We start from the raw sequence: 15,405 nt of genomic DNA, 5'->3' as shown, positions 1-15,405 counted from the left end.
TACTCGGCCGGCAAGTCAAGAAACAACCAAAAAAAACAACTTTGAAGAGCAATCTACTCCAAGTTTTGAAGCAAGAGTGGGCAAAAATCCCACAATCTAAAATTGACTAGATGATTCTCACGACGCCCCAAAGGATCAACGAAATCCACAAAGCGAAAGGAAGATCTACTAGATATTAATTAAATTGTAAATATATCAATTCATGTGAATTTGACTGAAAAATTTTATTTTTTCTCCAAAGGTGGTGTCTATTTACTTGTGACCATGCTGTGTATTGTCCTTTTATTTCTTTTTTCTTCAATAATTCCATAATTATTTCCAGTACTTGTATATACAGGGTGACCATATATTATTGAACCACATTACTAATTGAATAGACTGAAGGTTAACATCTAAGGTTTTGTTCATTTGTACTCTTCAACATGGCTTAGTTTGTTGCTCAAAGGATCTCCTGGTGAAAACCCATATACATCTATGTACATGCCAGCATTTTTGAAGTAATCATCATAATTGTATTGATTATTATAGCACTTAGTATTGTCATATTCTGTACTGTTGTCTTGTGGACAATATCCTCCACATATTTCCTCACAAATTAGTAGGAAAAGACTTTAGACATCAGTCTCCCACTTGACATAAACCACAACTGTTTATCTGGTTCTTATTCTATTCAGAAGAAAGTGGTTCAATGATTAATGGTCATCTGTATATTTCTAAAGTAATGTTCTTGTTGTTATTATATCAGAATACTTTTGAAAATAATAATAGTAAGAGTTTTTTTTTTCCCCATCCTTTTAGAAAAAAAAAAGATACATAAATATTGCACAAAGTAATCTTTTGTGCAAGTCTGTACATGAGACATTACAAATTTGAGATCTCTTTGCTTAAAGCTCTTCATAAATATATAACTATACCTGACTTTGAATTTTTAACTAATGTGGAAACTTACCATTGTTTAGGGCCAAAATTCTTAACCCAGATAAGTTCTAAATGGAACCTTGTATACATCCATTGCTCAATATAATATTGCCAATTGTAAAACCATAAGATTGTGTTTCTTTTGTTTTATGACAGTGTGGACATGTATAGAATTTGGTACATTATATCATAAATTATTTTTTAGTTTTGATCTATGTAGTTAGCTTGCTTAGATCAGAAGTTTGTATAAAATGTTTACTATTAATGTTTTAATCTGTAATCAGAAAATTTCTCCATCTGCTGATCTGATGAGTACCATTGACAATCTACGATCTCAACTTGATGAAAGCAAGCTACGAAATGAATCCTTACTTTCACAACTCAGTTCTGTCGTAGTACATATGGCTTCCATAGTCAAAAGGCAGAGTTTAATATCTCCTCAAGAAAGTCATGAGGGAAAACTATCAGATAAAGAAAATGAGGTGAGATTTAAATTATGTTTCTGTATTTACTTGTCAAGTTTTAAAAACTCGTTATTTCCTAAGCCAAAGACTAGAAATTTAGAAATATACATTATAAATGGTTTGATATCCCTAAATCCTAACTAAGGTGAAGTCAATAAAAAACACGAAAGTTTTAAAGGGAAGGTGAAAAATATGGAAATGAAGTTACAGTAGTTCTTCTATTTAGTATCATGTGGACAGTTGCACATCACAAAGAATTTATAAAATATATTTTCATCCCAGAAAACAAAAATATTGAGTTTTAGTCACTGTGTTGCACTAGAATTATTCAATGTTCATTAAACTAATTCAATGCTAACTGAATAAAAAACTACACTTTTATTAGTACTGTACATTACATGATTTTCACACGTGCAGAATAATTATTGCAAATTTTAATGAATAACAAAACTGACAAAGCCACGTGTTTGGACCTAATGACAGTCCAAAAGAAGAGATTGAAACAACAAGGAAGCAGAAGTACGTGACATTGAATTAAAAACTTTAACTGGAAGAATTTAAATGTTAGAAAACAAAGACATGAGACCAAATGTGTAAAAGTATAGACATTTTTACACTGTTTTTTAACTATAGTGAGCTAAAACATACTAAATCAAGGAATCTCTATGTTTACTATGTAAAAGTTTTATTAAGATTTAAGACTGGATATTTTAAAAGCATTACCAGATTCAAGACTTATTATTTTAAAAGCATTACCAGATTCAAGACTTATTTTAGTAATTTAGTCAGCACCAGAAGACTAATCTGACAGTCCATGAAAGAAGCAAATAACTGACTGATATTCGTCATTACTATATTGTGTAATATCTTTGATCATAATCTATATTTATAGGTATAAATAATAATATTATTACTGGGCCCAGGGGTCCCTTAAACTTCTGAAATTATCTTGTTCAGTATGAATTTTTGCATTATTAAAATTGAAATGATATGACCTAGGATAAGTAAGTAATGCTTTTTACATTTCTGGACATTTTTTTTGCACACAATTTCTGAAATTTGTGTGTGGGACAAGTGTCCTAACAAGTATTGTTTTGGGTTTAAGTGTCCTAGCTGTTTATGACAACGTTATATATACAATATGAGGGGAACATCTTATATATGGGTCTCACCAGCCCTGCACTGAGAAAAATACATCTCAAGAGTACTGAAAGATTTAAGGGGTCCTCAGCAAACTTTAGGAACCAAGTACAAATATGATATGCTGAGGTGTTTGAATTTCAGGGCACAAAAAATTACTTGGTCACTCATCCTTAATAGGTAAAAATAGTCTTGAGATGAGTGAAATTGTAAATTTATCTGTCAGGGGGAAGAACTAAGCTTCTAAAGAATGTAAACAGTTTGCCCGTCATTTGTAACAGGGAAAGTCTGGTAATGTCACCCTTGAAGGTTGAGTATAATGACTAAAAATATTTTCTAGGTGGTTAAGGAAATGGAAATTTTTATTGCCCAGAGGACAAGCAGATTCAAAAGGATTTTTCTATTTAAAGCCAGGACTTACTCATACATTGTCCATAATTTCAGCCATTTATATCTTAAATTAGAAGGTGCAACACTGCCACAGAAATGTTGGGAAATCATGGGGACCTGGCTGACTCACTGTTTAAAAGATCTGGGAGCCTCTGGTAATCCTTAGGAGCTTCAGTTTGTCAGGATGTTTTATATCTCCATCTTATGGTTCCAGGAGATAAATTTTGCTAAGGTCTGACAAGGAAAAACCTTTTTTTTTCTATGTCAGTGTAATGTTAACTTCTCTTAATCAAAAACATAGCAAGTAAACAAGTGAAATATCATCGTAATTAGTTTTGGAGGATAGTTTAGAAAATAATGTGAAACATTGTTTTTCAAAGTTTATCATTGTTTCAAGGAATATTTATATGTCTGATCAAATATGATTACCAGTCTCCTAGCTTTTTTCACATTTAATAGGTATTGCTTTCATTAATTGACGGTGTTTTATGTACTTGTAGAGAAAATAGGTACATGGAAGTTGAAAAACATTACTACATGACATAGGTGTAATATTGGATCAACAAGATCTATTGTGAAGGAACCTATTCAGTGATATCTGGATAAAGAGGCTACGATTTCCAGAAATATAAATGTGATGGAAAGTACTGTAATAATGAGATAGATGTTGACTTTGTAAGGATTGTGAAAAAAGTGTCTGAAATAATTTTCTTAATGAATTCACAATTTTACTGCATCAAATGTGACAGCATGCAAACAGCTGTGCACTATTTATAAACATTGTGCAGCATGCTCTCCATGGGAGTTTCAGTAGGGTTGACATACAAGTCTTATTCATGTTTGGATCCATTTTGCATGGTTGAAATCTTGGCAACAAGACAAATTTTTTAGTGATTGCTATTCTCTCCAAATTCAAAATGAAACCTGAATGTGGGTTTAGAGGAAAGCACAGATGTGTTCTAACTGTAAAAGGTTGTGTAGTGGTGGAGTTATAGTTTGTGATGCTGTCTGTGCATTTGGTTTTTAATGAGTTGTGTGCAGCATATCTACACATATAAAACTGCCATTGATATAAAGACATTCTAAATGAAAAGACCTACAGAAACCTTGGCAGCATTTTTTATTATTTTTTTTGGTGAGCAGGCCAATTAATTTGGCCAATTAAGTAGGATATCTAACCAGCACAAGAGCAAATGCACAGTTTAGTTTACCAAAAGAAGTTTAAGAATCTTTTTTTTTCAACATAAAGTTAATATCTAGATAATCTTTGTCTAATAATATTAACTCTCCATATACAAGCTTGGTCATTTTGGTCAACCCAGCAACCACAGGTAACCATGAAAGTATACATACTATATTTTTTAATGTAGTAAGTGTATCTTCACAAATTTGGAAAGCTTTTAGTAAGCATTCCCAGTCTTTTGTACACAAAATATCAGATTTTTTTAATTAAGTATTTTTACTAAAGATTTTTCCTTAAATTTATAGAGTCAGAGTACAACTTAGATGCTGGCTAGTCTGAGTCCAAAGTGATTTTTCATGCTTTTTTCATCTTATAGTTTTCAAGCTTCATTTGCATAACTCCTAAGACATCCTAAATCAATATCAAAAGCCTTTTGTATATCTTATCTGGTATTTTCTCTACCCATACAGTTTACAGACTCAGTCCATTTGACCAACCTTCTAATCACCACAAAAATATGAAATAAGTTTAAATTACCCCTTTTTCTTTCTAGAATGACTGCAGATTGTAACAGGTAATTACAGTTAGTTATTCTAAAACCAACCTTTAGTCTTCTGTTCTATTCACAACTGCTTTCATTTAATTTTATTGTTTTATTGCTCTTTGAACTGTGTTAACTACTAAACCTGCGTAAAAAATCTAAATCTCCCAGTAAGCAGCCAGCTCAAGTTACGTAAATGAATAATCTAATTGGGAGCTTACATGCAGACCTTGCTGAGAAATTTTTTATTTCACATTTTTTATTTATGTTTTCTTATAAAACCTATTAAGTTTCTAATTTTTACATTTTAGTTATTTGTATAATGATGAAAATATGTATGTAAAAAAAAACAAGAAATTTAGTTCTTGTATCTGGTTTCTTGGTAGGTTTTTTTTTTGCTCTCAGCCATTGAAGAAACTTAACCCTACATTTTTTGTTATGATGGTAATAGTTCATAAAATTGACCCCCAGTGGCACAGCAATATCTATGCGAACTTACAATGCTAGAAACTGAGTTTCGATACCCATGGTGGACAGAGCACAGATAGCCCTTTGTGTAGATTTGTGCTTAAATACAAACAAACAAGTACATAAAATCAGTTTTGTTTGTTTTAGATATACAATTAAGAACACAATAATAACATGCACAAAGTATACAATGTCCTATAACTATTATAATGTTGCTAGCTTCCTACCTAAGATATAAGTGGCTTAAAATAATTTCCTAAGCTCATCTATAAATATGTATACAGAATAATTAGAAACTGCAATGAGAATTAATTAATGTTATGTATAAATCAGTAAAGTAAAATCTGTTTTTTCTGTTGGTTATAAATAATTTAATTGTAAGCATCAGATAGAATTACTGATATTTTGTGAAAGAAAGGAAATGATAGGCAGGTGTGGCATGTGGGTTGGAATTTTTAGTTTATATCTAAGTAAAACAAGATGATTGGAGGCTATAAAGATAGGTTATATCTTAGCAATATATATATGTGTTTGTAATTTGTTATTTAAACTTGGAAACATAAATAGGGGTGGAAAGATTATCTAAAATGTGCACTTTGAAGTGAACAAGTGTCAGGTGATACTGAAAAGTGAAGCTTGAGAATGTGTTCAAATATTTCATTTTGAGATTAAAAGTTAAAAACTTGTATGTTATTAAAATTTGATTTATTAACTATGTATTGAAGCCATGTTTACTGATAATGAGGTAGCTTAATTAAAAATTATATATATAGGTTGTGACATGAACAGTTTCACATATCCATAGCTAGAGGGTTAAATTACGTTTCCATTAAAACTATAAAAAATATAAATAGGGGTGGAAAGATTATCTAAAATGTGTACTTTGAAGTGAACGGGTGAAGACTCAGAATTTTTAATATTTCTTGCTGAAATTAAGGTATTAAAACTAGACAGTTGTATCTTTCACAAATACATCATTTATTACAACCATGGTTTTGCCAGTAAGGGCATCATCAGGTAAATACTGAAATGTTTTGTAGCAGGGTTTATATGTAGGTTTAAACAAAGTACCGAAAGTGACCTTGACATTCACCTAGAGAGAAGTGGGGAGGAGCTTAAGTTGGTTTTTTCATTCAGAACATTTTCTGGATTTGTTTTTAGACATCTATTTATTTCTAAAATTTCCAGACTGTCTAGTTTTTTTACCTTTTTTTCACAGATATATATATAAAAGTTTGCATTTTTTTTTTCTGGATCAAATTGGTGTTTAGTTTCAATAAGGTGGGATGCAAGGGTTGAATCCATATTCCTTAATTTCCAGCTTCTAGAGTGTTCTTTAATTCTTGTTTCTATGGAACTTCCTGTTTGACCTATATGTACGCTATCACAATCTTGACATGTTAATTGGTAAACACCACTGTTGCTGTACTTTTCGATTCTGTCTTTGTTGTTGCACAACATTTTTCCTAGTTTGTTTTTACAGTAGAAGTCTGGTCTGTAGATTTATTTGTTCAATGTGTTATATATTTTGTGAGAAGGTTTTCCAATGTAGCTTATCTTAAACCATTTCTTTTACTCGTTGTCGATTGGTACAGTATGTGGGTATATTGATTTTAAATTTTTGGCTTTCATTTTTTTCACCAAGTACTGATGGTTTCAAGTATCAATTATATATTAAAACTTATAATTTGAATTATAAACTACATTTTAATGCTAATGTTAATGTTATTGACATACACTGAAGGTAAAAACATTCTTGGGTTTAAAATCTAACTGCAACAAAAATTTTATTTTATATATATATAGACAAAAACTTTTTGATCTGTTTTGATAGTAACCATTTGATAGTAACTTTCGGGTTTATAAATAAAAGAAGATGCTTAAAAATAACGAAAGTTTACTTGGAACTTGTATGCAATTTTTCTCATTGAAAATAAGGAAAATTTATTTTATATTTCAATGAATGAATGATATAATTTGTACAATGTTCAAACATTTCTGTTCAGAGAGAAGTTTATCGTTTGCAAAGAATGATGAATAATCTTGAAAAGTTCCTGAAAAATGAAAGAAAATTTCACACCAATATATGTGATGAAGATAGTCATGAGATTGAAAGAGTAAGCATGTAATTAATTATTATTTGGAGATAGAAATAAGAATCTGAAAGTCTTCCATGATTTTTTTTTTCTAGGTTATTGTTCACATTTTGTGCAACAGCTCATTCTTAATTTCTAATAATTATGGTTGAAATACATTAAATTGTTTATAGGCTAAAGAAAATAAGTTCCTCAAGGTTCATCAGTTAAAAATAATTTACTATGGGATGCAAGTTACTGTAAATATGGTTTATGTAGTTTATTGTTAGCAATTCTGTTGTTGTTGTTGCTTTGTTATTAGCCAATAAGGTTGAAAAAGTGAAATCTTTGTTATCATTCATATAGGTTATTTTGGCAGTTATTAACAAATGTCCGACTTGTAGAAAAGTTTAGTGTATTTTAGTTTTTGTTTTATTTAAGGTCTAATCCTTATATACCTATTTAGTGAGTAGAATTTGCTTTAGGCTTAGGTTTGCAACTGAAATCATTGCGAAGTTGTCACAGTTTGTAGTTGTTTTGTACTTAAGATATTTATGTATCATTCCTTGTATTTTTCTCACATTTTGTGAGCTTCAAACATAAGTAGAAAAGTGTGTTAACTGCAATAAACTGGTTATGCAATAAAAAGAACATCTTAAAAAATATGAAGAAAATGGTTGGTCCCAACCCTATTATAAGGATTGCTTTGAATATTCCAGAAAGAAAGTGGCTGGTTGAGAATTATACTCCATTTTCATGACATTAATCAATTTAATTGTAATTTCAATTAATTGATTATTTTACATGACACTAATAAATGTAATCAATGCTCATAGGTAATTGATTAAGCTAGTTAATCACATGGTGGAAAAGATTTTCTGAAGTTTCCATGTGAATATTAAGCTTTCCTCCTACCACAGCTACTTCTAAATGCAATTGGAAGCCATTGTGTATAGAGTGCATTATTTCCACATCTTTTAAGATGAGGACTTTAACAGTGGTGACAGAGAAAATGCAGTTTGTTGAGGATTGGAAATAAAGAGCAAAATCTGGCAGTTGCAATATGAGCATTAGCAGGGCTGAAGCCAGTTAAAATTGGGGAGAAGGAATTAATGAAGATAAAAGATAAGTGAGGTCAAAGTTATTAAAGACACTGGTTAGAAGTGACACTAGATAAATAGATAGGTAACAGAGATCTAGTGACTTGTGGAGAGGGACTGTTAATTACTTAAACCATACAGTTTTATAACATTGTTCGGAAATGCAATTAAAAATGAAAATGGACTCTAGAAAGAAGAAAAATAAACTGCTATTATAATTATGCGTACGTCTTGCAATTTATTATAAAGAAAAGTTTTTTCAATAAGAAATTTATGATACTAAATAGTTGTATGATATTGAAATTATGTATTACAAGAAATATTTTGGATGTTCACTTGTTAGTGTTCAATGAGAAATCCAAATTTGAAAATAGGATATAAGTTAAATTTTATTTGTTTAAAGATTAAAATTTGTATGAGATATTAATGATTCTTTCAGATATCAGATGTGGGCAAAAATTTGTTAATGATAATCCAATATTTCAATGAGAATTTATAACTGATTAGGGTAATACATTTAATAAAGAGGTAAGATTGTGTGTTTAAGTTTTAATTTGTTCTCTCCAAGTGTGGATTTCTTACTAGAGGTTTTAGCTCACTTCATGGTTGAATTTAATGTTTTGTTTTTTAACTGGATAATGAGGATTAATGCTGTGTTGAAGAAAAATTCTAGCTTGTCACATAAGAAAACAAAATTTAAGTGTAATTTATGTAAACAACTGTTAGAAGTATTTAACTTTAAATTAGAAAACAAAAATCGAATTTCTTGTATCTATATAGTTCACAAATATGAAGAACAAGAATTATCATTGGAATTGCTTTAAAAAAATCATATTTATGAATATATCAGAACATTTTTTTATACTCTCCAATCAAGTATTTTATTAAATTATTATGATAAGTTTTAATTCCTCTCTGCAATTAAAAGACATCCATACCTCGAGCACAAAGTGAACCTCTGCGTAAAGAGGAGAAAGGAATCCAGACAAAAGATAGGTGTTTAAGAAGTACTACACCACCATTTTCTTCAACTCAGCTTCAAACATTGACTGACATACACTGTTTGGAACATGATCAGGTGTATAGGTTGAAAGACTTGTTGTCTAAAGCCCAACAAGAGGTAAGATCATGTTACTTTAAATTAATTTCCATTGAAATATTCTAGTTCACTAGACATGGTTAAAGATTTGTTTCTATTGAATATAGTTTTGTATCAGTAAGCTAGGTCATGTATTGATATCCATTAATTTTAACCTTACATGAAAACATCATCATCACATACAAGCTAATGTTGCCAAACATTTCTCTTTGGAATGTTCTTCGCAGCCAGACGCTTTCACGTTTATTAGTTTTCACATCAGTAGACATGTGTTTCATGTGCTAGCTTTTGTTTTTCTTTCTTTGGTTATGCTCATGTCATTTTACAAATTTTGTGACTTACCCAATGGGTGTGTGTGAAGTTTGAAAATCAGAAGAATAATTTAAGAACAATGTATAACATGTTTATATATATATCAAAGATATTAAAAGGACCACCAGGTTCAAAATAGTGTATTTTTAGTTGGTTGGTTTACTGAAAATAGACAAGAAGGTATCACACAGTGTAATAACCCAAGGTGTCAACTCTGTAATTTAGATTATATTATTAAAAACATAGATAAAAACCATTATGCTTAAACCAAAAGATCTTTTTCTTGCAATTCTAAGAACTGTAGCTAAATGTTAAAATGTACAATAAGTTGTGAATGTTACGTAGGTCAAACTGAAACTTTAAGATATAGAATGAATCAACACAATTTTCATGTTAAAAACCCAAGTCAGAGTCCATTCAGGTGCTCTAAACATTTTTACAATTGTAACTTATGTGCCCATGGTATATTACAAGAACCTTTCTTTTTCTGTTTTCCAATTTGATCATGTGACAACCAACAAAATAATTATCATATAAACGTTATTTCATAAAAACAAAAAGTATTTAGTTATGTTTTATTTACATTTTTTTTAATTAAATAATATATATATTTGTTCCAATATTTTTACTGGGATATATTGTATTTAATTAGGTTGGCTGAAGATCAGTGAAAACACTTCCAACTGAATAAAGATATTAAAAAATACGGTATTTTATACCTGGTGGTCCTTTTAATATTGTTTATATATTATTATGCTCCAGAGGATCACTCCTCTTATACACACACACACACACACACACACACACACATTGTGGGGACACATAGCTGCAAGAAGTTCTTAATCTTACCCAAAAGTGTGTTGAGTTGGTCCAGTGGAATGACCCTGTATTGGAGAAGGAATGTTAACTATAATTCCAAACTTACTATGTGTATTTACACAAAATGTAACAAACTTTTAGTAAAATGTACAAGTCTGTTGTATACAAAATATCAGATTTGTTACATAATTATTTGAACTCAAGATATGTTTGTGAATTGCTAATGTCAGTCTGACTCAGATTCTGACAAGTCTGGGTGTAAAATGATGTTCATGTGAAGAATAAAAATATATTTGACTATCATACAGTTTGTATATTACATTTACTTGACCTCTAGAATCTCCAAAATGCATATTTACAGTTGTTTTCTGCATCTGGTATTTACCTTCCTCTATCAAGGACTGTTGATAAATTAGCAAAGTACAGTAAAATGAATAGTTGATAACTCTTACATCAAATACATAATGCCAGGTTGAATGGTACTAAGTAAAACGTCACAGAAGGTGCACTTTTACCCACACCCATTGACATTAGGTTAAACACAAGCTCTCTAAGAATAAATGATACCTTAGGAACAACTATATTTTTTTAGTATCTTGATAGTATATCACATGTGGAATAAAAATTATAAATGTGTCATTGAAAGGTATGCTTCTGTGGCTTGAAAAATGTTAATGTGATAGATTAAATAAAAACTGTATAAATGTGTCATTTAAAGGTATGCTTTTGTGGCTTGAAAAATGTTAATGTGATAGATTTATGGTTATTGTTTTTGATAATGTGCGAGAGAGAACTAACACAGTAATACCTACTTTGGGGCTCCGGATTGCCTTGTTCTTTGTTATGGTAATTTTAATTATTATTATTAGAATGCTCTTCTTATGGTCTGTTTGTATATAGTTAACCTTAAGTAGATGACTCGGTTCAACTGTACGTCACAATATTTTGTAGTTACTTTTAAAATTTAATGTAATGCCTTCATTCTTTATGTACATCAATACAATTTAGCATCAGAATGTACTTTAGAACTCATATTTTCAATAAGTTTTATTTCTTATTTTCAAAAGAATATATTTAAGAACTCTCAATCTTCACTTTGTTATCACATAACATTTGAGCACTCCAATGTTCTTTTAGTTAGTATAACTCCAAACTTCTAGTACATATACTGCCTATCTTATTTTAGACACAAGCTTTACACAATTCCAAAATCCAATGTCATGGTGTGAACTTCCTAATGTCTCTCTGTTTACAGAGATATAAATAGATCTTTTCAACTAATGATAGTAACCTGTCTCCTGATGGGTCAGTGGTAAGTTTATGGACTTACAATGCAAAACTTTGGGACTCAGTTCTCTGCAGTGGACACAGCAGATATCCCAATGTGACTTTATGCTAAAACAAACCACACAAGAAAAAAGCCCCATCTATCTCTTCTTAACTTTTAACGCTGTTTCCAAAACTTCTTTGTCTAATTTGACATACTAGTTTATAAACAATAGAAAGAGCTTTTTTTAAACTACAAGCTTTCAATTGTTCTTTTTAAAATTGGTGGTAATATATAATAACAAGACTTCTTGATTTGTTAACTTGATGATAAGGGAACTTGTCGCTCTCATCATTTCACATTTTTATAACCTAGTTATCTCTCCGAAGGATGGCTAAATTATAGTTAGACATTCTATTTTAGGGATTTGTATGTATTATTTATGTTTAAAAATGCTTATCTGAAAGGTAAACTAATTTTTCTGTTGGCAAAGGCTTAGGTAACAACAAGTGTATGAGTACAGAGCTGTACCCTCACTTGTATATAATAAGCTTGCATGAAAGGAAATACTTAAGTACATGCAATAAGTGTAGTCAGTAGTTTCAGATGTCCTGTAAACAAAGGAAAAAATATATTTGAATTATTTACTTTGTTGGCAGATTCAAGTCCTTCATGCTCAAAATGAAAACAATGAAACTGTTGCCAGAAAGCAGACAGCTCTAGCTAATTACTACCGAACTCAGCTGCAAGAAGCTGGCTGCTTTAGACTACCTGAGAATCTTCTGTTGAGTAAGAGTGATGGTGATGTAACAAGCGGAAAAGAACATAGAGACATTGATGTAACGTCTTCCATGTCAAAGACGAATCAGCTTTTGATGGTTAACTCTGTTTCTCAACCAAATGTTGATAACCTTTCACACGGAAAGAAGCATATTTTAGAAACTGTAAACAAGAGTATGATCTCTCCAAATGTCCGTCACAGCTTACCTGCATGCTTAGATGGTGGTAGGAAGAGTGGTGGGTCTCCCTTGTGGAAACAACTTCAGTCCCATAACCTCTCACACTTTGGTCATTCAGATGATGTCTGCCAACTGAAAGAAGAAGTCTGTGTGCTTGTCTTGAGAATAGAGCAACTAGAAAAACAGGCTCAGAATAGTCTGGGAAATGTAGATAACACAGTAGGTTCTATGTTTGTAATTATATTAAACTACCATTTTAGCACAGAACATCACTAGCATGACTTGTGTTTTTGGATATGCATGTGTATATTTTGTATATACTCTGCTTGAGAGATTAGTGCACACACGTAGAACAAAGACTGTGGATAGTTAAATATTTACTTTTCATTTTTGTACTAAACCTGTTAAACTTTGATAAAGCTGGAGGTTTTATTTGAAGTTATAATTATTTTACTATTGCGTTTGAACTAATTTATGTTAAGCTAAAACTTTGTCAAATCTAACTATGAAAATTAAGATTCCACTCATAAAAAATATATATGTATAAATAAAAGTAAGTTCTAATTAAATATCTCATACACATAGGCACTCAGTTTTCACTACCAGCTGTATATTGGATGGAGCACTTTGTATGAAAAGTTTCAATTTTTTAGACCTCAAAAACCAGCTTGGTTCACTATATTGGATTTTGTCACCAGATGGTTTTATGTTAAACTAAATGAAATTCCTATTCAGGAAAAATGCAATCAATTCTCAGTGATATAATTCATTAGGTCCTGTTCGAAGACTTAAATATTATGATAAAACTAATTTTGAATGACAATGAAAATATCTCAGGTTATGCATCATGATGAGATGGACAAGCTGCAAAATCAACTATTCTATTCCCAGAGAGTTTGTGAATTACTACAATCTCGTCTGGAGGAGCTTGCTGACTTCTTGGAAAAGCTTCTGGTTTATGATGGTAATGGCCACTTAAACTCCAGTATCTTGACTCCTGAATGTGTAGATCGTGTGAGGCAGTTTCTCACAGAAAGTAAAGAACTTTCCAGGACCTTGTCACATAGTTTGATAGGTAAGGTTTAGTAGGTGATATTCATGATATCATATAATGCATGTACTTACATTACATATGATGAAAATTCTCTGAAATAGTGAAATTTTGGTTCATTCCATAAACACATGTATAGCGATTTAGGTGGCTTTATATGTACAATAAGCTTTAGTTTTCTTAGCAAATACTGTTAATATTCAGACATTTTAAAGGTGGTTTTAAATGGTCGATTTCTATGGCCACCATTTTGTTCCATCAAGATCTGTACTAAGTACTACTGGTTTCCAACCAAATGTGTATCAGGTGTATCTAGTACTTTGGTGACCCATATCAAACAATGAAAATCCTAGTTCGAGGTATTACTTTCTTTACTTTTTTTCTACAAAACTATGTGTCATTTACTTTACATATGTAATTTCAGTTAGCAACCAGCTTTTAGATTATTTATTCCAACCATTATTCTGTCATTTTTTTTCTTCCAGTTTCTGGAAGTTCTAGTGTATTTGAAGGCGATAGTACACTTTACTCGTCTGTTCATCATGACATTCGAGAACAACCTACAGTTTCCAGCCATCTTGGGGACTTAAAACTGAATAGGTGTGTAATAAAAGTGCAATTTTTCAAAATGCAGAAAGCATTATATCCATTGTAACATTATAAAATGTAATTGTGTTTAAAAGTGGGAAGTGAAAATGTTTCCAAAGGATTATTGTTCCAGGTATAATTGATACGTTAAAAATAATTAAGCTAGTGAATAAAAAAAATAATCGTTTTTTTTTTGTGATTTATGTGTAGTGTAGGTCTAGAATTGAATAAGCTGTCACTAAATGATATTAATAACTTCAGTTTAATAAATAGTAACAGTTCAGATACAGCGTAAAAATATGTCTTTATATAACTTTTTATGTCCCAAAATAGTGTTTATGTGCGCACGTGAATTTATTTTGCCGTGGATTCTTTTTTTTCAGAAATATATATCATTTACAATGACTATCGGGTAATAATCTTACCTTTGTTTAATAAAACTGAAACATAAATACGGGTTTCATTAAAATTGGTGAGCAACGTAGATTAGCTGCTACTTTATCACGTAAGTCTAAAACAGCAACTGTAAAGATAAGTTTTACAATACACTTCCATTTAGTGCCATATACATAGAATTAGTTAAATTGGAATCTATAGTGAAGACATTGGTATAATATAATTCAGTGGTTTTCAAACTTTTTTCATTGACACCCTAACTCACTTACCTTGATTTGCACGACACCCCTGCTGCCACATGCAATTTTATTTTTGTAGAGTTTTTTTACGTTCTTAATTATTCTTTGTTTGGTTAAACTCTTATGACATCCATAGCAACTTGCTGCAGTACACTTTGGAAACCTTTGCTATAAGCACTTACTGAAAGAGGGCCATTGGCAGCAGAATTCGTAATGATAATATTTTATTAGATAACATAATGAATGAAGAGTTGCATGACATTTTATCCTCTCATTGCAACTATAATTCCTCTCCCTAAGTTTATTATTCTATTGACCTTGTACCCACCAGTAACTTTGGCATCATGGTGATTTATGACTCTTAATGTGAAAAAGGTCGTAAATTTTAGGAATGTC

At 30.7% G+C, this 15,405-nt stretch overlaps 1 protein-coding gene across 8 annotated transcripts in view; it reads left to right on the top strand.

Annotated features, from left to right (window-relative positions):
- LOC106472268 (golgin subfamily B member 1-like) overlaps positions 1–15,405 on the top strand; it is a 121,912-nt gene that overhangs the window by 75,917 nt on the left and 30,590 nt on the right. For 7 of the 8 annotated variants that reach the window (XM_022401587.1, XM_013932906.2, XM_022401610.1 and 4 more), the window contains 6 exons: positions 1,203–1,400; positions 7,111–7,221; positions 9,208–9,399; positions 12,436–12,954; positions 13,573–13,810; positions 14,272–14,386. In XM_022401587.1, the coding sequence (XP_022257295.1) occupies positions 1,203–1,400; positions 7,111–7,221; positions 9,208–9,399; positions 12,436–12,954; positions 13,573–13,810; positions 14,272–14,386 (1,373 nt within the window). The remainder of the gene's footprint in view (positions 1–1,202; positions 1,401–7,110; positions 7,222–9,207; positions 9,400–12,435; positions 12,955–13,572; positions 13,811–14,271; positions 14,387–15,405) is intronic. The other variant, XM_022401594.1, reaches the window with a different exon arrangement.

The sequence above is a fragment of the Limulus polyphemus genome, unplaced genomic scaffold (assembly GCF_000517525.1).
Source record: "Limulus polyphemus unplaced genomic scaffold, Limulus_polyphemus-2.1.2 Scaffold118, whole genome shotgun sequence".
NCBI lineage: Eukaryota > Metazoa > Arthropoda > Merostomata > Xiphosura > Limulidae > Limulus > Limulus polyphemus.
The sequence above is the reverse complement of the archived record's forward strand: the minus strand, read 5'-3'. Positions and strand labels throughout refer to the sequence as shown.